General features: G+C 40.6%; 1 protein-coding gene across 3 annotated transcripts in view; it reads left to right on the top strand.

The window, feature by feature from the left end:
* The window catches only part of dapk1 (death-associated protein kinase 1), a 72,642-nt gene that overhangs the window by 13,374 nt on the left and 31,531 nt on the right, over positions 1–27,737 (top strand). For all 3 annotated transcript variants that reach the window (XM_008419394.3, XM_081610957.1, XM_008419395.3), the window contains exons 3-7: positions 19,205–19,426; positions 24,080–24,218; positions 25,483–25,612; positions 26,606–26,654; positions 26,806–26,832. In XM_008419394.3, the coding sequence (XP_008417616.2) occupies positions 19,205–19,426; positions 24,080–24,218; positions 25,483–25,612; positions 26,606–26,654; positions 26,806–26,832 (567 nt within the window). The remainder of the gene's footprint in view (positions 1–19,204; positions 19,427–24,079; positions 24,219–25,482; positions 25,613–26,605; positions 26,655–26,805; positions 26,833–27,737) is intronic.

The following is a 27,737-nucleotide window of genomic DNA, read 5'->3' as shown; positions in this document are numbered from 1 at the left end:
GTTGTAGTAAAATAAACTCAGCGTTGAGTGGTTTTGTTTTCAGCTTCAGCGGTTAAAACCGTCGGTCAGGTTTGTAGGGACTCTCAAGATGGCATCCGGAGGTTTTTACCTCTCCGTCGTTTTCTCCGTTCTCGTTCCTCTTAACGACAAACACTGCCTGCTTTCTGCTTTTTCTGTATCTGAAAATGTCGTCTCCTTCCTGAGTCATTACCTGGGCTGGGAGATTGCATAAAACCTGAGAGTGGAAAAAGTCTTTACACCTGTGGAGTCGACAGATATTTAGTGACAAGCTTTGAATAATTCAAGCTCTTCTACATCGCAGACTATAGTGTCTTCTTACTGACAGTGTTGTCTCCATCTTTTCCAGTGTTTGGATCTGATGTTATTGGGTTTTACAGTAAATATCTGTAGAATTGGTGTAGTTGTTTTCAGGGGCGGTCCCAGCCCGTTTGGTGCCCTGGGCCCCATCTCCCTTCTGCCAACCATCATTTAAATTTCCACTGGCGAGCGCAGACGCTGAATTTATTTTACCATCTAATTAGAGAAACGTGGAAGTGTGATGCAGCACAGCTTTATTCTGTTAAACTGAAACAGAATGAAGGCGACGTGGAGATGAAAGTGTAAAGAAATGTACATAATCTCCGTGATATTGGTAAATATTGGTTATCGGCCTTAACAGCAGTATTAATATGAATTATCGGTTCAAATGTCCATATCAGTCCCTCCGTTACAGAGGAACTACTGGAATGTTAGTGTTTTAAATGTAATGTTTTTAAGTGTTTGATGCAAATCTAAGAGACGGAAATGATCATCATCCTGAGCGAAAATCCCAAAGTGATTTAATGAAGTATCTATCAAACTAGAGTTTAAAACTAATAAAATAAGTGATAAATGTTGTCGGCTGAAACCCGTTTCGTATCTCATCCTCGTTCTAGATGCTCATCAGCAGCGTCCATGTTTGTTCAGAACCAGCTTCCCCATCATCAGAGTGTTTATAATCGTAAAAAGTGAAGTTCAAGGCTGTCATTATGAATTAGGGGGGAAAATCTCAGCATTAAATATTAACAATGACCTTCTGAAAGACAGCAGGACTCGTGCTGCTCATAAATTATATAAACGTCATTTTTCTTGGAAGCTAAAATAAAGAAACTATCGGTAAACAAATGGATGGAGATCCTCCAACTCTTTCCTAATTATGGAATCGGATGTTTATTTCTCTTCAAGTTCAAACATTAATTTAAACTGCAAAGTTCCTACACATTTCACTTTTTTAAATATCCTCACGTTCACTAATTTAACATCCTGACCATTTTATTCTGGTGAATTAAAGGGACATTTCACAGCTTTTATTGGCCTTTCAGAACTACATGGATCAGATCCATTTTAAAATCTGTATCTACTTTGACTTTAATAAAGATAAAAAGATTATTTTTTTTAAATATTTGAATCAGTTCACTTAGGTTTTTTTATTACATTTCTAGACGTTGCCTTAACCCTGACCCTGGTTGTTAGGGAGGAACTTTGTTTCTCGGTGCGTTGAACATCTGGTCATGGCCTGGCATGTATAGAACTGCCCGATGTAATCCATATGTACACACACACACACACACACACACACACCATTCACACCCACCCAGATTTATCTACCACAATCTTCCTTCCTCCAAACGCTCGTCGTCGGTTCCTCCGCTCAGCCTCTGAATCCCGTTGCCGTGGAAACCCTTCCGCTGTACACAATGGCCCGGCTGGTTGCATAATGTTTTTCTGCTCGTGGCCCACAGCACCGCTGAGTGGGCCGGGACGACTCCAAGCCGCCCTCTCACACTCGGTGCAAAGCTTTCAGGAGGGATCGCGTCGGACAGCTCCGGACCTCGGGGTCTCCGGTCCGCCGTCCCGCCGCAAAGACGCCGACCTTTTGACCTCTCTGTCCCCGTTTAAAGCACACAGACCAGGAAGCTGGGAGTTTGATGGCTGTGTTGAAACATCAATAATAAATCAATCAATCGCCTTTTAAATTAAAACGATTAGTTTCCATTTGCATGATTTATTGTTTTCCTCTTTTCTCTCTTGGATGATGAAAGTCTTCAGTCTCAATTAGTCCAATTTTGTTGCTGTTTCGTTTATTTAGAATATTTAAAATGTGTCTCAGTTTCAGTGGTAAATGTTCAATAGAGTTTAAAGTTTATTGATCTTTGATAATGTGTTCTTGCATTATTATGCCAATATCATCATTGTATTATTTGAAAATTATCTCAAAACAATAATATCATTAGTTGCAATAACTTCTGGGACAATTTATAGTCTGGTGAAATTTATCGTGAAGCATTGGTAGATAATGATGCCTTTAATTTCATAAAGATGGGTTTTGTGTTGCTTTAAAGTAGTTGAATTAGTTTGAAATAGTTGAATATGGCCTTAAGGCAACAGTATCGTTTATCGCGATAACTTATGTGCCAGCATTATCTACATTGGTAGATAATGATGCCTCTAATTGCCGTGCACAAACATGGGTTTTTATTGACTTTGAACGGCTACATAAAATAAAAACAAAAATCATGTTTTTCTGTTTTGCAGATCCGTAAAAACAATCAGTGTAAAATGTGACGAACCTGTTTTCAAAGGACAAACGTTGTCAGCAGCAGCAGCAGCAGCCAGTTTCTGTTCTGTCTTTATCTGCTCTGTCATCTGCATCGTTTCCTTTCGCACACAAACACGCAGCGAGCTGCAGGAAAACGCCGCTGTGGGGAATTTGGACAACGGCGACGACACGGTGCACAGTTCACTGGGACTTTATTCAGCCCCCGTGAGCCAAAGACAATTTAATTAAGTAGAGAAGCAGGACTGTAATTGAAGCGAGCGTGCTCATTTAAAGCGACGTTTCACAGGCAGTAACAGACGGACTGCTGTGGGTTTCAGAGGCGAAGCACGACCCAGATTCACACATTGTTGGGGGGAAACGGTCTTGTCTTTGTGTAATTGCTTCTAACGATCTGAAGGAGCTTTAAGGGGAATGAATACCTGGACTATAACATTGATTTAAGCTCAGCTCTTCCCACCTTTAGCGTTTCTTTTTACTCTGTATCTCTTGCAGTGATGCATTCACCTTAATACACATGAAATATTCATCTCTGAATCTAAAAGCAAAACGTACCTCTGCTTTGTTTGTTATTGAAGCTTTACAAGAAGTATTAAGACACTTAAGTCCCTGTTTTGCTCTGCCTGAAAAAAAGGCATCAAACTAATAAACTGCTAATGGGCGTTTTACCTTTACTTGGAGTGAAAATACATATTGATTTATGTAACTGTGCTGTTTATTCTCACGGTTCTTTATCATCGATTTGGGTGGAAAAGATGTTGAATATCTCGGTGTTTACTACAGTCTCATCGCAGGATGCGTAACATCGGTTAGGATTTTATTGGAAGTGGTTTGTTTCTGTTTGCGTTGGAAGTCGTGTCGGTTTTCTGAAAAAACGAAGCGGTGATAAAAACTATTTCTGCTTAAAACTAACTCTGTGGTGATATTAGAAATTGATCGCATTACATTTCAGTTTGTCATTGTCTTTTTTTTTTTTGTTATTTTCTGTGCGATAATTTGGTTTCTTACTCCACTTCGACACGCTCTCCGCTCTCTGCCGGCGCGTTGCGGTGATGAACGATCCCCTCAGCCAATCACCGGCCAGAACAAAAGCCGCTTTGTCACGGAGCCGCCGGGGAACGCGACTCCCACCAGATTACAGCGCCGCGCTTTTATCCGACGGCTTCATCATCCAGCCTGAAATGTAAACCCGGTTTAATAAGATCAGATGCCATTCAGTTACACTCATCCACTAAACAGTTATGTAATGTTAGCAGGGTTAGTGCCAACCACTGGACTGAACCTGGTGGGGGATTTAATCTCTCTGCTGATATTTAGGTTGTAGATCTAGAAAAAAACTGAATCAGAATCAAAGTTTCTCCAGTTTTGAGCATCTAAACAGAAAATGTGACTTTTTTCCACCTTATTCTCAAGACATTCAAAATATGAATATAGACAAAAGAGAAAATAAAAAATAGTACAGATTCAGTTTTGTTTGTTTTCTTTGCAAAAGAGAAAGACGACGTTGGATTAGATCAGAAATGCCTGGCAGAGTTTATATTTCCATTTCGCCCCTCTGCTTGAGGAGAGGAGACGCATCCCTGAGGAGCGCCGTTAGGCCTGTCACATTTAACTCTGGAACTGGGAAACATTTTTAATAAACAAAATAAGTAAACAAAACAGAAATGACAAATAAAATGAACTATGAAGTCTCTGTAAACAAAATTGGACTCGTTGAAGCCAAAGCACCAGACTGGAAACTTTTATCATCCAGTTTTTGATAGAAAAATAGAAAAAACAATAATTGAGTTTATTTTAATTTATCATCCGATTAATTGATTTATTGCTTATTGTGACAGGGACAGCCTGGTTGAGTGTAAGCAGAATTGGCTTTAGTTGTTTTCATCTAAAATGTAGAACAACTTTCACATGAGGAGCAACATTAAAGAGTTAATTATTGAAATGACGGTAAACTGGAGCTGCTGTCCATGGATCCCCTTAAAACTCAAACTGCCTTTTGTTTGTTTTTTGTGTTGTTTTAATTATGACAGTAATAGTCAGTGGATCAATTGCAGGAGTATAACGTGCTTTCTGTTGATTCTGAGGTTGGGCTTAATGTTCCCTCCTGCTTCAAATGAATTAATCCCCTGCTCACTTTCTGCCCAGCAACAGCCCAGCTTATGAGACGGATGTTACACTTCTGCTGCAGGAGCCAAAATTTAGAGCTAAACTGGCTGAATGTCGGTTTTCCAGCTGGCTGGAAAAGCAACAGTTGAGCGTCGGTGTTCCTTGGCGGCTGCAGGAGATGTAAATAACAGCTTTAGCGTCTCGTGTGTCGGTGTTGAACTCGCAGCTTGCTGTACTCCCAGAGGGCTCGGAAAAAACAAATGTCATGTCCGAACAATGTGGTGCAGGTTTATATTTCATCTACTGGTTTGCTTTGAAATAACTGGGTTGCTGTGAGCAACTAAAAAAATGCTGCCAAGCCAATTTTCTCTGTTGCATAAGGAAGGTGAGATCTTCCCACTTGTTTGCCGTCCTCAGTCTGTGCGTGCGTAGCAGCTCTGACAGAGGAGCTTTGTGTACGCTGTCGCTCTGCTATTGTTCTCCACACTTTTCAGCTTTTCAGCACGCTCTCCCATTTCACTGTAGTAGATCAATAGCTGACTCAGAGTGGAGTAAAGGAGCTGACGCACCGCGGCGTGCTGGTCAAGAACCGAGTTCCCTAAAGTATGGATTCAAAATATCAATAATATGTAAACATGTTTATTACATTCGGATGTTCTAATTACGTATTTAATAGTTCATGAAAAAATGATTGTTTTTATCGATTCTGTGTTGTTCTACACTAAGACGGTTTTTCTGAGCACATCGATGTGTGTTGAGCTGTGATTGTTGTTTGAACATTAAAATAAATAGTTTTAAATGTCATGCAGTTATAAAGTATTTGTGGATTATTTTTAACCCTAATCCCTACAAATACTGGTGCTTCATTATACAATAGAAATGCAAGTTTTACCTGTTTTAGTTTTGAATGCATTAAAATTTCACAAAACAATGACAGTAAAAGTTAAGTTAGCTAAATTAGGAGCTAGCTAGCTAAATAACTAACTTTGTGAAAATTTGTTGCATTTAACCCATGAGACTCAAATTGATTAGCTAAGAATTTAGCGAGCCAGTGTAATAAATTTAGCCAGCTAGCCAAACTAGCTCTCTAGTTTAAAAGTTTATTTGAGTCTCCTGGGTTAAATGCAACACATTTACACAAAAGTGACAGTAAACGTTAAGCTAGCTAAATTATTACTGAAGTTATCATGTGTCAGTGTTGATTACTGATACACTCATTAACTCTGTGATTACTGATAAAGTAATCAGTGTTGATGACTAAATGGCTAAAAGGCTTTGAAGGAGCTCCGTAATTTATTGAATTACTTTTCCTGGGGGGGGAAACAAATCACTCTTCTGTTGGGGGATGAAAACTTCTGTTATTTCAACACAGACAGATTGTGATGACTGTATATGTCATCACAGTGTTGATGACTGATTCAGTCACTGTGATGACTATCAGTCATTACTGATGCAGTCATCACAGTGATTGAATCAATCATCACAGTGTTGATGATTATTACTGATACAGTCATCAACACTGTGATGACTGATTCAGTCACTGTGATGACTGATTCAGTCACTGTGATGACATCACAGTGACTGAATCAGACGTCACTGTGATGACTGAATCAGTCATCACAGTGACTGATTCAGTCATCACAGTGACTCAATCAGTCACTGTGATGACTGATTCAGTCACTGTGATGACATCACAGTGACTGAATCAGTCATCACAGTGACTGAATCAGTCATCACAGTGACTGAATCAGACTGATTCAGTCGCTGTGATGACTGAATCAGTCACTGTGATGACTGAATCAGTCATCACAGTGACTGATTCAGTCATCACAGTGACTGAATCAGTCATCACAGTGACTGAATCGGTCACTGTGATGACAGAATCAGTCACTGTGATTCACAGTGACCGATTCAGTCACTGTGATGACTGATTCAGTCATCACAGTGATACAACCATCGCAGCACTGCGATGATCAGTGATCACAGTATTGATAACTGATTTAGTCATCAACACTGCGATCACTAAATTACGATGATCCTTTAGCTAGAAACATTACTTTTGTTGCTAGTTTTCTTTCTTTCTTGCTGATTATAAAGTTAAGTGAATTTCTCTGGCTGTGATAGTTGGTCCAGAGAACCGCGGTCAGTTATTGATTTCTGTTTATCGATGCAAAAATCTGATGCTGATGAAATGATGCTGTCAGCAGCCTGCACTGTTTGTATTGTGAATATTATGGGATGTAAATGGCTGCAGGGTCATTTCTTCTTAACTGGAGAAGCTTGTTTTTACCAGCATCCTCATTAAAAATGTGATATTTACTACAGTTTTGTGCTGTTTTAAGAGAGGGTCTTTCAATGCAGCCACATCGATGTATATTTGGATTAAGTTGGGATTAAGGCCAAAGATTAAGAGATTGTTATGCATATGCAGAAAGGCTTTGAAGGAGCTCAGTAATGTGTTGAATTAGTTCTCCTGGGGGTGAAAAAAAATCACTTTTCTGTTTGGGGATGAAAACTTGTGTTATTTCAACGCAGACTGTTGACATGAATTTAAACTGGGTTTATTATCACTTTGCTTTCACAGTAAATTAAACATTTTTGGGATAAAAGCTACTGTTTTAGCAGTTCAGGAGTTTTGATCCTGTGGAGTATAAAACTAAAAATATCAGGACATTTTATCATCCTGTCATTACCAGGAGAGTTTACTTTGTTTTTTTTTACTGCCAAGTTTTTAACTCGCGTTTGATTTTTAATTTATTATATTTTATTTTTCTGACAGCTGATGATCAGCACTAGCGCTATAACTGAATTATGAATATCTCATGTAACTGTTTACATCATTTTAATGAACACACTTAATTTAATTTCTTATTTAATGGAAGTCCATTATTAAATAATTTAATTTTGATTAAAAATATTTTTTTTGTTTTGTTTTTTACATTAGCAGAATATGGACAAAGATTTATAATGGTAACAGTGTTACTGATTTTAAATAAAACTGTAATTAAGACAAGAATTTATCTTTTTTTCCCAGAAAACAGGATAAAATTATTAACCCATCTGAAATGAACTACATAATTAAAAGCCAGAAATGAGCCAAGCTTTATTTTTTTAGATGAATCACACATTCACCGATCGCACTTCCTTCTTTTTTTGCTATGAAATGTTTTATTATTCTAACTTGGCGTTGCTCGTCCGTTTCCTCCTCGTCGGCGCTCTGTCATCTGCAGGTTTCTTCTTGTTTTTGTATTTTTGGTAAAAGCTCAGATATGTGGACATTTTCCCCTTTAATGCAGCTTTTTCTCAGAAAACCAGACTTTCTGAACAAACTGTTCATGTCAAACATTCTGCTGTGGTGGCATTTTGCTCCTGCTTCAACAGAGAAGATAAAGTTTGGGAATAATCAATCAAATCTAGTCTAAGCAACGACTGCTAGCAGTCCACATGTTGTTGATGGTTGTTAATCGGCACAATCTGAAGATTTCTATCAGTTCAGGACATGAATATTTTCCTGCTGTAAAATCTTGCAGCTGTTTTTCATTCTGGATTTGCTTTTTGCCATAAATGTTTTATTTTTGACTGACATAATGAGCGGTAAATGGCTGATTCCTCCTTCGCGCCTTTGTGTGGTGCAGCGCTCGTTATCATCAGGCGTTTTCCCTGCTGACTCTCACTTCATTGATTGTTGTGCACAAAGCCTTTCTGCCGCTCGTTACGTCTCGGCTTTGTTCGTTCTGCTGCTGCCTCGTCTTGACGAGGCCAGACGTTCAGACCCGAAGGTCATCCGGGCGAAGCTGCTGCGCTCTGACGGCTCACTCCTCCAACTCACTCCTCCAACTCACTCATCCAACTCGTTTTGTTTCCACACAAGACTGGATTCACTGCAGCCACGAGAAAAGTTTGAAGCTGTCATGTTTGTTCTTCGACAAGATGCAGGTCAGGATGTAAAGAAAACGTTGAATAAAAAAGAAAATAAGTGTGAAAAAATAAGCTGCATCAACAAATTGGCCCCAATTTCCTCAATTTTAAGAGCTCGGCCAATTAGAGGAGCCGATCTTATCCACACATCCTTGGTCTTAAATTCCATCCATCCATCCATTTTCTTTCACCCTTGTCCCTCAGTGGGGTCGGGAGGGTTGCTGGTGCCCATCTCCAGCTGACGTTCCGGGCGAGAGGCGGGGTCACCCTGGACAGGTCGCCAGTCTGTCGCAGGGCAACACAGAGACACACAGGACACACAACCATGCACACACACACTCACACCTAGGGGCAATTTGGAGAGGCCAATTAACCTGACAGTCATGTTTTTGGACTGTGGGAGGAAACCAGAGTACCCGGAGAAAACCCACGCATGCACAGGGAGAACATGCAAACTCCATGCAGAAAGACCCCAGGCCGGGAATCGAACCCAGAACCTTCTTGCTGCAAGGCAACAGCTCTACCAACTGCGCCACTGTGCAGCCCCGGTCTTAAATTCATTTATCTAAAATTAAGGCCTTAAAATCTCTGAAATACATGGATTAATCTTGTATATCTGGTGTTCTTTTCTTCTGGCATCTGTTCTCTGCCAGGCAGAGGTTTGCGTTTTGTGACACGAGGCGGTTAAGGCTAACAGTTACTCACTGCTAGCAATGCTATGCTAGATTAATTTCTGCCAAATATACAGTTTGAGATTATTCTCAGAAATTTTCCAGAAAAAATGTTGGCATCTACTGAGCTTCAAAAGTTGAAAAATTGCTAGTAAAATTTTTTTTTAGAAATTTTTGAGAAAAAAATGGGAAATTTATAAGTTTGAAAAGTCAAAAATTTTCTAGAAAAAAAAATGAAAATTTGAGATCGAACTCAGAAATTAAAAAAGTGAAAATTTATGCTAGAAATTTTTGATTGTTTTTCTAAAAAATGTGATATTTTTTGAAGAAATTTACTCCTTTATTTTTTCTTTCTGGAATGGCCTAGAGCGCCGTCGTAGTAAATAAGAGCTTTATTTCTTCGCAGCTGGAATAATTCCCAGTTATTTCCACTATAAGAACGAAGCCGTCTGCAGAGCTCGGGCTTTGAAGAGGTAACTTGATAAACGTGAAATGAAATTTACTTTGTCCTGACGCCGTCTGCCTGTTCTCTGTCTCTCTGTAACCTGATGGAGCAAAGCGTCATTTTGAAGGAGCTGCAGATCATCGTCAGCCGTCTTTCTGTGCGCGGCTCACATTCTGCACAGTAAACCTGCAACATCCGCTCTGAAAACATGACTGTCTCTAACGGGAAGCATAAACTTATTACTGCCAACTATAACTAACAAAACAACAAACTGAAATTGAGACAACGGTTTCGTTGACTGAGTTATAATTAGTGTTTGCTAGTTTGTATCAGTTATTGGATAAATATCGTTTGGTTTTTCAGACTTTGGTTAATTTTTAGATACAGAATTAAAAATTCAAAGTATTGTGATTATGTATACATCGACTGGGTAAATTAACGCTCAACAGAAGATACCATTTTTAAAAAGTGCCAACTTTTGCTGTCGCCATTTTGCGGACTAGCGTAGCGAAGCCGCCAGGAGGAGTATGGAGCGCCGTAAAGAATATTATAGCTATAATTTCAGTATGTTTTAGTTAGTTTTATAAATGCATGGCATAGTTCCAGTTAGTTGTAGTTTCGCGACATTATTTATCATTTTTATTTATTTTAGTTGAGAATGTTGTCCAAGTTTCCTTTTTGTTGTTAGTTTTAGTTAATTATAGCCTTTAAGGCCTAAAACTAACTGAATTAGACAAATAAAAAGTCACAACGAACTAAAACTAACCTTTAATAAAAGCCTGAAACTTTTCTAAGTGTGTTCCAGACGTCTGGTGGTAAATGTTTCCACAGAGACGCTCTGCAGCCAGCAGCACTAAGGCTGTCCTGATGCAAACAAACAAACTTCTCCTCTCCAAAAGTTGCGCTCCTCTCCTCCTCCTCCCTCTTCCAGCTGCTTTGCAGAAACAAGCAGGCCGGCAGTGGGAAGCTTCGACAAAGGCGGCCGAGCAATTTGATCCTTCAGAGTGTCTGAAAAACAGCCTGCCTGCTTCTGCTGGTCGTGATTCCCAGGAAGGGGGTTTGCTCCTCGTTATTTCCTCCGCTCTGCTTGTTCAGCAGAGTCTGTGTTCTCCCAGGAGGATGACAGGGATTTCCTTCACAGCCTCGGCTGAGTAAAGAAGCAGGCGTACGACGCATTATCTCATATGGAAGGCATGGAGGGAAACATGCTAATTGTGCTTCTTCATTGCAGCTTTTGGTTTTGTTTTCCATCCATTCCTTCAGAGAGAGAGAGAGGGAGAGAATTTGAACTGTGGCCATTTCTGTGCAGCTGCTGGTGTTAATGAAGGGTGGACCTGATTCCTCCTTCCTTTATGTGCTGAAAGGAGAAAAAAAAACATCACAGGCCGCTATGCACGTTTTCTTTTATGCACTTTTACATGTTTAACTTTAGAGGGGAGGCATCATTTATCATTGTCATGTTATAATCATCTGTTACATCATGTTATAATGTTTTTCCTCTTCAGAAACAGACCTGGTTAGATTGCTTACATTTTTTCAGGCATGTATGAGAAATCCTTTAATCTCCATGGCAACCATTCAGCTGTGGAAAACACCTGGGTGGACTTAGCTCCGCCTCCGAGTCAGAGCTCCTCCCCCGCTCAGCTCCTTCAGACTAGCCAGCAGCAATTAGCAAACACCCGGTGGAACTGCTGAGGAGCTACTTCTCAGAGCAGCGCTGGTAAAGGGTTAATATAGGAGCCATGTTGGGATGGCTTCCTGAGGCAGAGCTTCTTAAAGGGACAGAGGCCCAATTTCAAGGTGTTAAGCTACAAAGTCGAACTTCTTTTAAGTCATTTATGATTTTTATAAGTTTTGCCCTTCTGCTTTAAGTCAGTATTTAACTGAGCTACGTTGCTTCCGTTTGGAATCGTGTCTAGATCACACAAACTGGTCCATCCAGATTTTTGTGGTTCCAGAAATTCTTGTAAAAATCAACAAATCTCAGAATTGGCTAAGGTGATCTCTGGTGCAGTTCGAATTCATATGTGAACACAAATCTGACCGGAAACTGCCCCAAAAGCAGGAAGTGGATGAATGCAGGGCATTCTGGGTAAATAAACACGTTATCCTAGCACTAGCGGCAGAAATGGCCCGTGATAATTAGCCAAGAGAAATCCTACAAGCGCTAAAATCTGGAGCTACTCCATTTTTGTTTCCGTTTCATGCAGAAGGAAGTTGTGCTGAGTTTCTTTAGAGGCCTTTTCCTGTTAGGTTTTTGGCTTATTTGTGGTTCTTGGTGCAGCGCCCCTGCAGGTGAGGAGGGGAACAGGCTGCTCAAAGAGTTTGGTTGGTTTGACTCAGTGTAGTGAGAAAAAGAACCACATCAGCCGGAGATGGAGCAAATGTTGCAATATTGGTCCCCAAAAGTCTATCACACTGAATGTTGGTGGGAAAACCCCTGAATGTCCCTGGACAGTTTTGTGCTGGAACCAGTCCTGTTTTTTTATTTTATTTTGTCAGACAGTTAGTGTTGCAAAACTTGTAAACACAGTGGTGAGTGTGAATCATCCCCAACATGTTGCCCAACCGTGGGAAGACGCGGTCGCCATGAGGTTTCCTCCCATCATGAAGCAACGCCTGTAGGACTCCTGACATCTAATCCAGGTGCCGAGTCAGACGAGAGTTTAATAAATTCATGAACCTTACGTAACTCTGAGCAACATTCAGGCGATGGAGGCCAGAGACACGGTTTGTGTTTTAAGTGCTTTTGTCGAGGTGCTGGTTGGGTGAATTGGCTTAATTAAGGTCTAAGAGCACTTTTGAAATGTCACAGAGTGCTGCTAAATGTCAGCTCTGATTCCTTTTCTTTTTCTTTGAGACCTTTTTTTGTTCCTACCAGATCCTCCGATTTCAGACACTTGTTGTTGGCTTTGTGTCAAATGTTGCGCTCAACGTGCTGCACCGTGGGCAGTAAGGAAACCATAAACACGTGCATGTTTTCTCACGGGGTATTTCTTCCTCCTGCTGTCCAGAGATACACAGCTGTCTATTACAGTACTGCTAGACAGCAGTTTAGCTAAAAATCAGCTGATTCTGCTCTGACTTCACTGAATTTCACAGTTAAAACCACAGGATGTCATTAGAGGGGCTGTGTATCATAAGCCTGGCGGGCCGCCAGGCTTTCTTCACCCCCCGCCAGGCTGAACATTATTTATTTATTTTAAATTGGTTTTTTTTATATATAAACCAGTAACAGAGATAACAAAGACTCTTTAGTTAGATATTACTAATCAAAATGAGAAGATCGAGACAAACACAAGAACACTTAACACTATAAATACTTTAACTTTTCACCCAGGAACATTTAGGAAAACATACCAATATGCCGACTCATCATTGTCCATTTTAGGTTTATTTACTGTTAAATGTGACCAGCATTTCATTGGTTGTTTTAAGATCCACTGGTTGATCTTCATCAAGATTTAAATTTATTAAATTTAAATTTAAATGTATTATTTTAATCATATTTCATTGCGTTTGCCTCGTTTAAGACTCTGTTGCAAATGTAAGCACTTAATAACTCAGTCATGTTTTCTAATTTCCTGTCAACGTTTAACATTTTTAACACTAACTCTCAGTGCGTCGCCCCAGCAGGTTTTACGGGGAAATCCTGTTATAATAACAGACATAAACATTCTTTACCTTTTAACACCAGTAAAAAAAAAAAGAAAAGGTCAGAAATTAGTACTTGATTGATTCAAGTTTGATGATGTCGCTGCAGCTGAAATTAACCATGTCTTGGTTGCTTATTTTTGGTCTTTTGTGCCGATTCTTATAATTGTCTATTTTTTGCCAAGCTTAATTTAATTTTTCGTTTTGTCATTTATCCGACTGTGATTGTTGTGAAGCGCTTCGGTCAGGTTGGTGTAAATGTGCCAAATAAATGAATTGAGTTGATAAACTCATCTTCATCCATTAGAAACTTTCCACAACTTCCCGGTCAACGCATTTCTTCTGCATGAGTGTGGAAAGATTTTGTTTGCTTTTTGTTGCATTTCCTGTTTGTCGTTGTTCCAGGTGGCCAACACTGGAGTCTAATCTAGCTGCTGAGCACAGATTTGACCAGTCAGTTGTCTTTTTGTCCACCTGCTAGGCGTTAGGTGTGATTTGCCAAAGATAAATCATTCTTGGTGCTGCAGCCAAGCAGCATTTTTACCCACAAATTGTGTCTTAATTGTAGCTTTGCACCAGGACTTCTTCATATTGCAGCGTCCAGAGTAAACGGCGTTTACAGCGTTTGGAGTCGGGATGAGTTCAGTAGGTTTCAGTAATTTGATATGAGAGTAGTAGAGCTGCATTTGTAAGTAAATGTATTAAATTACAAAGAAACCGTGTGAACAAAAGGCTTGTACGCTGCTGTCTCTGAAAGGAGCAGATCAGGATGTCTGTCCATATCTGCACCGAGGCCTGAGTGACAGTCTGCAGCAACAATGGGCCCAGGCCAGACTGAATGGGGGTGGACGTGTTATTAGCATGAGAAAGCCTTCATCCTCAGCTCCCTCTTCCTCCTCACATTATCTGCTTCGTGTCTCAGAACAAGTCACTTCCTTAAAGCGCCGTCGTTCCTCCCAGCTTCATGGTGGAGTTTCAGCAGGGATGCTTCGGTGTGGAGTACTTCCACTGCTGCCATAATGCTGCTTGAAAACAAAACAAAACAAAACTGCTTGTACAAAACTTGAAACTGGAAAAAAATATGGAACTGATTTATTGATTTTCAAATTCAAATTTTAGTAGTTTTGACATTTTTTTTAGTTTCACATCTTCTGAGTTTCAAAACTTTTATTCCGTTTCAGATTTTTTTGTATTTTGAACAAACTTTATGGCCACAATGTAGCCCCATACTTTCCATCATTGTTTTTTTTTTTTTCATGCACATTTTGAAGCATCGCATAGAAAAAGGTTGGAAGTGGCGAAATTCAAACCAACTTCAATTTAACAAAAAAGTCTTTTCACTTGGCTGTGCTTTTTAAGAGTTGTGGAAAACAAGTTGATGTGAAAAAGAGGAGATGGAAACACGAATAAGTTCAAACGTCATGAAAGCTCTGACCCACTGGACGGGTCTGTGCCTCTGGTAAGGCACATTTCATAGCGACCTGTACTTCCTGTTTATCGCGTTTATCTGATGTTCCTGATTGATTCGCTCCAAACTGTAGATAAAAAACAGTTAATTTCTCTTTTATGTGCGACATTTTAACAGTTTGCTTAAGATTTCCTCTACGATTGGATGAAAGCAGCCAGTATTTGGAGCAGCCGCTGCTGTGACTTGGCATGCAGCGGAGGAGACGATGCGTTCCCTTCCTAGTGAAATACGTTGCCGTCTTGATTCTGTTTTCCGTCAAAGATCCTCTGCAGTTGACAGTTTCACAGCCAGAGGATAATATCAGCTCATCAGACACTCACTCACTCCGCTGAGGGAGCCTCATGGATCGCCAAATTGCTTCCTAATAAACCGGGCCTCCGGTGACAGTGATTTTATTGTTGGTAGAGAGAGGTTTGGGCCAGATGAGCGTCTCCGTTGCGTTTTTTGTGATTATGGCGAACCAGAGAAAAATGATCCAGAATGTGTCTGATTTTCTCTCCCCCTCCCTCCGTCCCTCCGTGGGTGTTTGGTACACTAAGTGCTTCATGATTGCTCGGGCTGTGAGGGAGGCGCAGTCGGCGGAGGCGTCAACAGCCCTCAGCCAAGTGTCCTCGCTTCCCCAAGTGGTTTTCCTGCCAGCGCTGTGGTCGAGCGACGGCACAGTCGGCGTTATCCTGACGAGACGAGGGATTCGACGACAATGCCGGCAGAATTTCCATAACGACGCCTTTGTTGTTCATATGCAGGAATATCAGCGACTGAAATGTCAGGTGGACCTTGGTTAGCTCAGCCTGCATGCATAGAGTGTGTGATATATTGCAAAGGACTGTGTGGAGAGCAGTAATTGTTGGCTAATGTATTCCAAGAGTCATAAACTTGGATTTTCATGCTAATGTAATATTTAGCCAGCTGGATGTTGATGCTAAAGGTCACAAACTGATGGAAGCGTTTAATAGGCTTGTCGCAATAACAAATGTCGCTGGGCAATAAATTGTCCCAAAAGTTATTGCGATAAATGATAATATTGTTGTTTTAAGACCATTTTTAATCAATCAATCAATCTAATTTTATTTGTATAGCACATTTCAGCAGCAAGGCATTTCAAAGTGCTTTACATAATTAAAATAAAAACAGAAATAATCAGTGAGAAAGAAAGAGATTAAAAAAAATAAAAAAGCAAAAAACATTACATCATAACATTTTAAGTGATATAATGGCTATAACGGCATAATAATAAGGCAACAACTTTAAATTCTCATGAACGTTTAACACTGGAAGACATTTTAAATATCCGAAATGAATTATGAAGTCTCTGTAATAAACAACGTTGAACGAGTTGAGACCAAATCATCAGCCTGAAGGTTTTCATCATCCAGTTTTTAGAAGGAGAGAAAAGAGAAAAACATCAAATTTGAGCTTGTTTTAATTTATCATGTGATTAATTGATTTATTGCTTACTGCCCATCTGTTAATCCGTCCGACTGAGATCCTTTACATCGGCTGGCTGCCTTTAACTGCAGCAGATTATCTCATGCAAAAACGACTCATGAGGAAGTGAAACAAGAAAGTCCAGAAACTGCTTCTTATTGTCTGAGACATGGCGTGGACTTACGAAATCCCACTGAGTAAAACTAACATCAACTCCACACAGTTTGTTTTGCTAAAATACATAAAAATATTTCATGTTGCTAAAAAAGAGAGAGTGTTAATATTTATAACCAATAAACTTTGTCAAAGTTCAAAACAACACACTACTGTTGCTTTTTCTGTTTTTTATTTCATTAATCACTGCAAATTTTAAATCTGGTCCAGATTTCTGCTGTACTTTAGTCTAAAAACATTCATAACTGTCTATTCTACTGGTTCGAACACTGAAAATATATTTTAATATGCATTAATGCAAACAATGGAAACAGTCTTGGCGCTACCACCGAAGCTAACATCCATTAGCTTCCTTATTTCTGCTCTTAGGGCTTCAGCCAATCAGCACAGAGGAAAAGGAAAGCTGCTCCTGGATTGGTGGATTGCTCTGCAAAACACCAGCCACCAACATGTCAGTTTTACTTTATCATTAAAAAATAAAAGTCCCTGAAATATGTATAAAACATCATTATAAAATAATCAAATAAATACATAAATAAATCTTGAAATAAAGTAAAACTGTTGACTTTTTTAAATTTAGTTTTTATTTCATGGGTACATTTATTTATTTGATGGCGTATTAATTGTTTATTAGTGAAAGTGTTTAATTTTGAATGAAACTGCTCTCCGTAGATGTTATTGATATGTTTGGACAGATTTAAATCGTCTAAAATCTCAAACATTAACTGCTAAATTGTTTAAGATGAGCTGAGTTTATTGGCTGAAATGATTAGTTGTGATTAATTGATTGCTGAAATAATCTTCAACTAATTTAGTAATCGATTCGTCATTCACTGGGGCATACAGACTGGAAAACGCCATTTGCTGAAAAACAACTCAAAGTAGTAATTAAGCCCAAACTGTACAAAAAATATATTAATTTTGTATTGAAGATAAAACATAAAACTTCTAGGTTCCACTCAGATCTCCTCCAGTGGCAAAGTTAGCTTCACCTGGTTAGCATACCTGAAATGAACGCTATGTTTGTGCATTTCAGACAATAAAATTATTATTTTTTTATGTGTATTTATAACATTGCATGAAATAAGTGGTTGAATGAAAAATCCACAGAATTTTCCAAGCTTTTTTATTTTATTAATCTTCACAGTGGAGTCTGTGCAGATTATAATCTGCATGTTTTATACAGATTTATTCATCACTGAGCTTTTTCACCTTTTGGTTTTAGACTCGTTATTGTGGCTGACATATGAAATTTAACCCAGATATTTTTCACATTCAACCTGAGAATCATTTGGTGGGTGGAAGCGGAAAAACCTGAAGTTATTCTGACGTTCATCTGAGTCCATATTAATGTTGTGGTTCGGCGTTTAGCGCGTTCTCTGATTCCAGGCGGCGCTGACTGCCATGATTCATCATCCGGTTATTAATTAAATCTGTTTCTGATCAACACTTTCAGTGCCTCATTTTTCCTCCCACTCCCTTTGGCTCATAAATCTGTGGGAAGCACCCAGAAACAATGGTTTTCTATTTGTTACTGTGCTTTTTAAGTCACTCTGGGTGTCTAATTAACTGATTAGTTTGCTTTAGTTTTGGATAAACTTGTATTTAGTCTAGTGGTTCTTAACCTTTTTTGAGGAACCGAACCCACCAGTTTCATATGTGCATTCACTGAACCCTTCTGTAGTGATAAATAAAATATTTTTTTCCCCCCCAAATTCAAGACGTAGTTGTGACAGAACTAGAGTCTCTTTGGGTCACTAAGTCTTCTTAAAGGTAGAGTCTCTGAGAACAATTCTTCAAAATACAGTCTGTGTTTTCAGCAAAGTTGAGCTGACTGTCCAGGAACGACCCAAGGTATTTAAAATGTGCCACAGTTTCAACAGGTTGGCCATCGAGAGAAACTGGAACCACTTTAAGGTCTTTAGGTCATTTAATTAGCTCTACATTCTTAAGAGAATGAAAAATTAATAATAAATAATAAAGACTTTGCGGTATTCTGATTTAGTAATGTAATTATATTAGTTGTGTTACCACCCCCACGCCACTAGAGGCAGTACCAACCCCGAAAAGATGCGACTAAGGAGCAGATTTAGAAGTTCACCGAAAGCTACAGAATTTGGTAAAAACTGTGAGTTTTGCTGAAGTAAATAAAGACACAAGTTCAAATCCATGCTGAGAGTGGAGCTCCTTCAATCAGGGCTCCTCCGCAGCTCTGATTGGCTCAGCAATGTAACGTGATCCTCTGATTGGCTAAGCAATGTAACATGATCCTCTGATTGGCTCAGCAATGTAACGTGATCCTCTGATTGGCTCAGCAATGTAACGTGATCCTCTGATTGGCTCAGCAATGTAACGTGATCCTCTGATTGGCTAAGCAATGTAACGTGATCCTCTGATTGGCTAAGCAATGTAACGTGATCCTCAGCAGCAAGTGATGACAAAGCGGGGCGTCATCACGACTTTACACAAGTGTGTCTTTAGCTCCGCGGTCGGCAGAGGCTCCGCCGAACCCCTGAGACCGACTCATCGAACCGCTGGGGTTCGATCAAACCCAGGTTAAGAACCACTGATCTAGACTATATGATTCACCCCATCCTGATTAAAAACCATCAGATTATAATTTTACCGCGTTGCTTTCTTTTCTTTGTTTGGTGTTTTTTATTTTTCTCCTGCTAAATAAAATAAAGTTCTTTTATAGTTGAGTTTTCAGCATCAGGTTTAACATCCTCGTTTCTCGTCGACAGCGGTCAGTTCGCCGTGGTCCGACGATGTCGGCACAGGAAAACGGGCGCGGAGTACGCCGCCAAATTCATCAAGAAGCGGCGCAACAAGTCGGGTCGGCGCGGCGTGGCGAAGGAGGACATCGAGCGAGAGGTGAACATCCTGAAGGAGATCCAGCACCCGAACGTCATCACCCTGCATGAAGTGTTTGAGAGCAAAGCCGAGGTCATCCTCATCCTGGAACTGTGAGTAGCTCCTCCTCATCAATTTAAATAATCAACTAATTTAGCAATTAATCTGGAGCAGACGGGCTCAACAAAGGCCGACATAAACGGAGCAAAACAGCAGAAATGATTTTTGTAGAATTTTTCACATGTTTATCCTTTACTACAAATGGCAAAGTTCACTATAGAAATGCATTTTAGGCAATAAGATGTTCATTATGTGATTTAAACAAGGATTTGAATAATCTTTCAATGTGCCAACTTTTTATTCATTAATTGATTAATTGTGAGAATAATTGATTGATCAACAACTACAATAATTGTCAGCTTTGTTGGAGCAGATGGCGCTATTAGCACTATTGCTAAGGCAGCATTATTTTTCCTGACCGTTTCAATTTTGACTCGTACAAATTCACTTTCCAAGACGAAATGGTTTGAGTGAAGTTCTGTTTTTGCTCATCGTAGCAGAAAAGCTCAGCAGATTTAAGTTCAGACTCCAGTTCTGCTCTCAGCACAGGGAGTTTTTTAAATTTCAGTAACATGTAGGTCCTTTTTAATTGGCTGACGATCTCTGGCTGATGCTCTGTGAAGCAGCAGACTCCTCTACCTGTTTGGTCAGTCCTGGAGACGCCAGGCGTATTTATCTCCTCCAAGATCAGCTTTTACTGTCTGAGTAGGAACTTCCTGTCACTTATTTACTTGGCTTAAGGTGTAAAACAACACAATGACAGGAAAACATCCCGTTTCATGAAGGCTTTTCCCCACATCTAAACAACACAATGGCTGATCAGGAATCATAACGGCCGCTGTTGGAGGGATTTATGAGTAAAATACTGACTTTAGCTGGGATCTTGTAGAAGTGCTGTGCGGCACGAGGCCTCTTTGTTCCAAACACCAGTTGGACCAGTTCAACCAGCCCACATGCCACTTCAAACGCTGTAGGATCAGTTATGTTTGCTCCGCAGGTATTCAGCTGACACACTTCTTTGGAAAAGGTCGTTCCGACAGGCAGAGCGCAGTGCGCTTGAGTGGCTGAGTCACCTGCGAGCAGCAGCCCGAACCAGCAGCGCAGCTGTAAAACATGCGACGGGATTACTTTCTGCCCGCTCCATTGTTGGGGCAATCATCCGGCACAAGTGCGCCATTTTAAAATGTTTGTTTTGAATTAAACAGACTGAGACCAAACGTTTTAAATAATGGGAAGGCTGAAATTCCTGCAGATTAGCAGCTCAGATTTTAAGAAAATGTTTGTTTTAACACTTTTTGCTGTGATGGTTACAATTGACCCTCGTTTTCAAAACCCTTTCTTATTATTAGTAGTGGCTGGACTCAATTAAAATTGAATTGTAAGGTCTGTAATTTCGCATTTTAATTAAGAAACATCCCTTTTAAAAGCCCCTGTTGCTACATTACTGAATAAATAGACATATGTGCTGAACAGCAAATATATTATTGCTTTTAATCTGTAATTTAGGTCATCCAACCGTCACTTTGGAGCAAAATGTTGTTTTATCCATTCAGCTGTTTCAGGAACAGCTTTAGAAATGTGGGCAGTGACATTAGCATTAGCGCCTAGCTTCTTTTAGCACAACTCGACCTCAGCAGGAGTCTTCTCCAGCGTCCAATCAGATCGTTAATAATTGATTTATGGGCGTACCAGAAACACAGTGCAGTGATTCAGACTTAAGACTTCTGTATGTAGAGAAAGAAAAAAAGTAATTAATTCATTCAAAATGTGTCTAATTAATTGAAATTCTTCTTTTCTTTCTGTCATTCTGTTTTTCTCTCTTTCTTCCTTTTTATTTTTATTTTTTTGCATCATCATTTGCTCTCCGTTGCCACAGCGCTCTCCCTTGCGACGGGCGTTTAGCGGTTTATCTAAATTTTTTAATTTCCTAAACTCTTCTTGGCTCTCTGACGGCGGCGGCGACTCGGTCCGATAACCGAGCGTTTCTGATTTCCATGCATTCCTGGGATGGCTTTCTGTGAGCTGTTCGCATTTCAGAGATGTTTCTCATAGCGGTGTCAGTCGTTTGTTTGTGCTGGTATGTTTTCATGGGATGCTGGTAAAAGAATCTTGCATGTGACGAGAAGTGGACTCTGAAGAACTGGAGTGTGAGGTCGTGCAGGATTGGAGATGGAAATGAGGACAGAAGTTGATTTGTGTGTTGTTGTTTTTTTGTGTCCACATGCAACACATGTAGATCTTCTCCCAGTTATCAAGACTGAACTCTCCCACCCAAGCAGCCTGGCTTGGCTCCTCTTTGGCCTTCACAGCTGAAGCGTTTGTGGCTTCAGAAACATTCCTCAGATGTTCTGGTCCATTTTCAGTTGATGTCGTCCCACGTCGCTGCAGATCTGTTGGCTTTGAGCCATGATTGGCTCTCCTGCTTCACCTGTGGTTCAGTGGTTTTGGTTTTACAGGAGACTTTAACTGTATCATTAAAAAGGCATATAGTTTGTAAAACTTCAGCTACTTCTAAGGTAAATTCGACTCGAATATGATTTTTTTTTTCATGGCGTACTTTTTCAGGTGAAATACCAAAGTATTTTAGGCGATTTCAGAATCTGCCCATCGTTAAGAGGAGCTTTCATTATGTCCACGGCTGATACAGGTTCAGTTTCTGCTAAAACCCAAGGAAGCTGGAGGGGAATCCTCATGATGGATTAATATTATGTGTTTTCCAGGTACATGGCGCCATTTTGTACAACAGTTAATTAACGATGTTACCTTCAGTTATTTTTAACGCCTGGAAATTTGGCCTCTGTCTCTTTAAGAAGCTCCTGCTCTTTCTAAAATCTCCGCCTTCGCAACATGGCTCCTCTATTAACCTTCTTACGACATTTTTACCAGCATTGCACTGAGAAGTAGCTCCTATTATGAGCTCAGAGGATCCACCAGAGGGCTGCACAGTGGCGCAGTTGGTAGAGCTGTTGCCTTGCAGCAAGAAGGTTCTGGGTTCGATTCCCGGCCCCGGTCTTTCTGCATGGAGTCTCCATGTTCTCCCTGTGCATGGTGGGTTTTCTCCAGGTACTCCGGTTTCCTCCCACAGTCCAAAAACATGACTGTCAGGTTAATTGGTCTGTCTAAATTGCCCCTAGGTGTGAGTGTGTGTGTGTGTGTGCATGGTTGTGTGTCTCTGTGTTGCCCTGCGACAGACTGGCGACCTGTCCAGGTGACCCCGCCTCTCACCCGGTACGTTAGCTGGAGAGGAACCAGCAACCCTCCCGACCCCAGTGAGGGACAAGGGTGTAAGAAAATGGATGGATGAAGGATCCACCGTTTGCTAATTACTTCTGGTTAGTCTGAAGGAGCAGAATGGGGGAGGAGCTACGTCTCGAAGGCGGAGCTAGGTCCACCAAGGCGTTTAGCACAGCTGAGTGGTTGGTATAGAGATTAAACTGCTTCTCAAACAGGCATGAGAAGATCAAGGCAGGTCCGTTTTTGAAGAGGAAACAACATCACAACAAGATGTGAAGCTAAAAATAGTTGATTTAACATGATCCTGCCCCTTTTGCCTCTTTAATGTTCAGCAGCAGGATTTATCTCCTACATGAAGATGGCAGACATCCTAAAACTGAGCAGCGATGAATATTATCTAAAACTCTGAGGTTTTCTAAAACATGAAATGGGTAAATGTAGAGAGAAGATTCACGCATCAGGCCTCATCTGTTGGGGCGTGGTCTCCAAACGACTGAGGGAAATGTTTGTTTGTTGGTTCTTTATGTTCTGAAACATCTTAAAAATGTTAGAATTATTCTTATATAATCAGAATTACTGTTAATTTCACTGCGACTTCTGTGTGTATTTCCTGACATCTGGTGTCAAAAGCATGTAAGTGTGAAAATATTTAAATTTAAATCCGCTCTCACTTCTGCTTCCTTCGTCACGCTGCAGGTTTGTCCTCGTGCCTTCATCACTTCCCGTTCCTCATCCTCCCATCGCTGCGTTTATCATGAACATCAGTAATTATGTTGCACCGCTTTGCGTTTATTAGCCGAGCCTCTGTGTGAAGGAGAATTGATTATCTGATTATGGGTGTGCAGAAGCTGATCGGTCGTCTATTAGTGAAGCTTTTTCATTTGGATCTGCTTTTGTAATAAAATCAGGTTTTCAGGATTAAATATTAAAAGTTCATGATGATGAAAACTATTTTGGACGTTCACTGGCCTTCAAATGCAGAAATCTGGATTTTAATTATTCAGATTTGGGTTCAAATAAAGAACCTTTTATTTTCCACTCTGTGGTCCAAGACATCCATCCTTCATCCATCCTTTCGTTTATCCATCCGTTTGTTCATCCAGCCATACATTTTTCCTTTAAGTATCTTTTATAAATTCATAATTTTATTATACGTTTGTATTTTTCTTTAATAGTCAGATAAAAACATTTGAGATCTGTGGATTAAATAATTAGAAATCTGTTAGAAAATCCGATTTTAAATCCAAGTTATTGCTATTTTTTTTCCCAGTCATCATTTTTAGAAGGCATGTGTTTAAGGTTCCAGGTTTAAATCACAGTTTTCATCGAGGATCTTCTTCAATCTGCTAAAAGTTCAAAGTGAGCTGAACTCGGCTGGTTCCCTCTGCGGTTCAGGTTGATTGGATCTCGGGGATTTGTAGCCTCCTCTGTCGGATCCTTTCCCCTCATCGCTCTCCTCTTTTCCTTTTTAGCGTTGCTGGCGGCGAGCTCTTTGACTTCCTGGCAGAGAAGGAGTCTCTGAGCGAAGAGGAGGCCACTCAGTTCCTGAAGCAGATCCTGGACGGAGTCCTCTACCTGCACTCCAAGCAGGTCGCTCACTTCGACCTGAAGGTACAGCAGGCTGGGATCCTTTAATGTTTTCAGCTTCATTTGGATGAAAAACAACTTGAAATCTCGGAGCCGGGAATCTGAACGACCTACTGACTCTTTAGCATAAACTCAGCTTCTTTACGCGAGTCCCCACCTTTTATTTTATTTTTCTGCTCTGTTGCTAATGTTGTTAGCATCGTGGCTCATCGGTTGTTTTCTGTTGATGAGGGGAGAGAAACTGTGAAAGGTCAAAGTTCACCGCAGCACAGAAGGCATGAAAAACCTGGCCTCTGTTTCCTGTGAACTCTTCTTGTGATTGATTGATTGGTAAAGTGTTGGAGCTGATTACTGATCAGTTTCCTCTTCGTTGTGTTTGGAGGAAAGTTCGGTTCCCGTTGATCCGTCCTGCAGACGGATGAAACTCTTTGATACAGAGATTTTATTGGCACCTGCAGTTTGGCAGAACCAGTAACTGGTAATGCTGCCTCTAGCTGGGAACTGGCTGGTTGAGCCGGGAACTCACTGGTTGAGCCGGGAACTCGCTGGTTGAGTCCGGAACTGGCCGGTTGAGCCGGGAACTGGCCGGTTGAGCCGGGAACTCGCTGGTTGAGCCGGGAACTTGCTGGTTGAGCCCGGAACTGGCCGGTTGAGCCGGGAACTCACTGGTTGAGCCCGGAACTGGCCGGTTGAGCCGGGAACTCACTGGTTGAGCCCGGAACTCGCCGGTTGAGCCGGGAACTCACTGGTTGAGCCCGGAACTCGCCGGTTGAGCCGGGAGCTCGCCGGTTGAGCCCGGAACTCACTGGTTGAGCCCGGAACTCACTGGTTGAGCCCGGAACTCGCCGGTTGAGCCCGGAACTCGCCGGTTGAGCTGGGACAGAGCCCACTACAGGGCCGCTGTCCTGCAGACCTGACTCAGGCCCTTATTAAACTGACTCCTATCAGTTGACTGAACATGTGTAATCCTGGACCAGCTGATATTCTGGATGTCGTTATAATCCAATGTTTGTTTGCTGAGCAGAAACGAAGCAATAAAGTCAAACTAGAGTTAATTTGATCAAACTTCCTGTTTCTACCCGTTAACTAACCTCATACATGTTTAAGTGATTACCGTGACAGCCTGTTGTTTGGGTTTGTATAAAATCCACCTCTGCCTTCCTAGACAGGATCCTTTGCATAACATTTCCATCCTGATGGGACTCTTTCCTGCCCGGTTCTAACTGGTCCCAGTTGTAACTGGTCCCAGTCGGATGTTCTGCTCTAACTCCTTGTCGTTTCGCTGCAGCCGGAGAACATCATGCTGCTGAGCCGCTCAGTGCCTCACCCGCGCATCAAGCTCATCGACTTCGGACTGGCGCACAAGATCGACTTTGGGAATGATTTCAAGAACATCTTTGGGACTCCAGAGTTTGTAGGTGAGTCTGAAATCTGTAAACATGTTTGTTATCCGCGCGCATCACTGCACACGCGGTGTTCCTGGTTCCCTCCCTGGGGTTTAACAGGAGCAGGTGCTAACTGCACCAAACATCTGATAATAGACGGGAGATTACCAGGAATGTCTCGCATGCAAACCGCAGACGCACGCAGCGCCATCTGGCCTTTAAATAGGCCGACTGCCAACGGCTCCAGCCTCTGACTGGCCTCTTCCAGCACCAGGCAGCCTGTGAGTTTTTATCAGCAGAGATGAAGAGCTGAAGCCGCATCTGCATGCTGGCTGTGTAAAATCAACATGAAGTCAATTACTGCAAGATGGGGAGGCTGCAACGCTCCACTCAAGAAGGAATCATTTGCATCAAAGTCATATCAGGATATAACGAACATCTTTAAGTCATGATTATTCTATCAGTTTGGTTACTTTACAAATATGAATGATGACTTTACAGGCTACTTGTTTTGTGTTTGTTGTGTCAGTTTATAAAATATGCAACAGATTCGAAAGAGGAGTAAAAACACATTCAGATATTATTTTATCTAAGTTTACATTCACACAGCAGGTCTTGAAAAGATTGAAACTGAGTCACATCTGGGCAAAAATAATATCTGATTTAGTTTGCATTTCTCTGCCTGATGTAAAAGGAAGCCTAAATGATGAGCAGTATGTACTAGATGTTATCCTTCAAATCTAATTTCTTCCTCAGTAACTCCTTTGTGTCTGAGGAGAAGCGTAGTAAATCTGTAATTTTTCACACATCTGAGAAAGTGTGATAGAGAAGAAAAAGCCACATTTTCACACCTCACAGGTTCAGGCTGAAGAGCCGCCGAGTTTTCTTACACATATAAAGAAATGATTGATTGAAAACCAGCTGAGAATGTGCAGCAAAAGGCCTGAATCTGGGTAATCAGTGGAAAGTGAACGTGTGATTTTCAGTTTGGCCTGAATATTAAGAACCTTCTGTTTGGCTTCGCAGCTCCAGAAGTAGTGAACTATGAACCTTTGGGCCTGGAGGCGGACATGTGGTGAGTAAACGAGCAGCTGGTCTAGGAATGAGCAGGATGTGATGTGATGTTTGAGCTTCAGGTGAAAAGCTCATGCAAGGCAATTTACTTCTTTACATGATGCTCACGTTAAAAATGTCTCATGCTTAAGTCATTATTTCTGTCTTTTCAGGAGTATCGGGGTTATAACCTACATCCTGTAAGTAACCGGAATATTTTTCGTTGTTTTGTATGTCGATTTATAAACGACTCCAACAAAAAGCTATTTTGTCCATTTTAGTTTTCATTTAGAAAAACATATTTTTCAATGTTTTTGTTGTTGGAGCTTTAGACAACTGGAGCATTAAGCACATTTCTGATAACAGGGGAGATAATTTGTTTTTATTTAGCGCTTCAGCTAACTTTGAAAATGTTTAGCGCACTTAGCTAGCCCTCATGTCATTTTCTAGATAAATTCTAAAGCCAATAAGACATAAACATGAATACAGCATCTAAGAAGATTATGTAAGTTATAACGTAAAAATTAAATTGTGCTTGAGAATTGCAGTCTTTGAATTGAAGTTGGCGCTTTAACATTAGCTAAATGCCATGTTGGTTTAGCCCTTTAGCTTTAGCATTATCTGAACTCATGTTTATGATTAGGGTTTGGTGTTGACGTAGTTTTAGGGTTTGGTGTTAGCATAGTTAGCATAGTTTTAGGGTTTGGTGTTAGCATAGTTAGGATAGTTTTAGGGTTTGGTGTTAGCATTGGTAGCATAGTTTTAGGGTTTGGTGTTAGCATTGGTAGCATAGTTTTAGGGTTTGGTGTTAGCATAGTTAGCGTAATTTTAGGGTTTGGTGTTAGCATAGTTAGCATAGTTTTAGGGTTTGGTGTTAGCATAGTTTTAGGGTTTGGTGTTAGCATAGTTTTAGGGTTTGGTGTTAGCATAGTTTTAGGGTTTGATATTAGCGTAGTTTTAGGGTTTGGTGTTAGCATAGTTTTAGGGTTTGGTGTTAGCATAGTTTTAGGGTTTGGTGTTAGCATAGTTAGCGTAGTTTTAGGGTTTGGTGTCAACCTATTTTTAGGGTTTGGTGTTGGCGTAGTTTAACTTTTGAGTTAGTGGT

This window comes from Poecilia reticulata, chromosome 9 (assembly GCF_904066995.2).
Source record: "Poecilia reticulata chromosome 9, P_reticulata-male-v2, whole genome shotgun sequence".
Lineage (NCBI taxonomy): Eukaryota > Metazoa > Chordata > Actinopteri > Cyprinodontiformes > Poeciliidae > Poecilia > Poecilia reticulata.
Note: the sequence above shows the minus strand (reverse complement) of the source record. Positions and strands in the feature narration are given on the sequence as shown.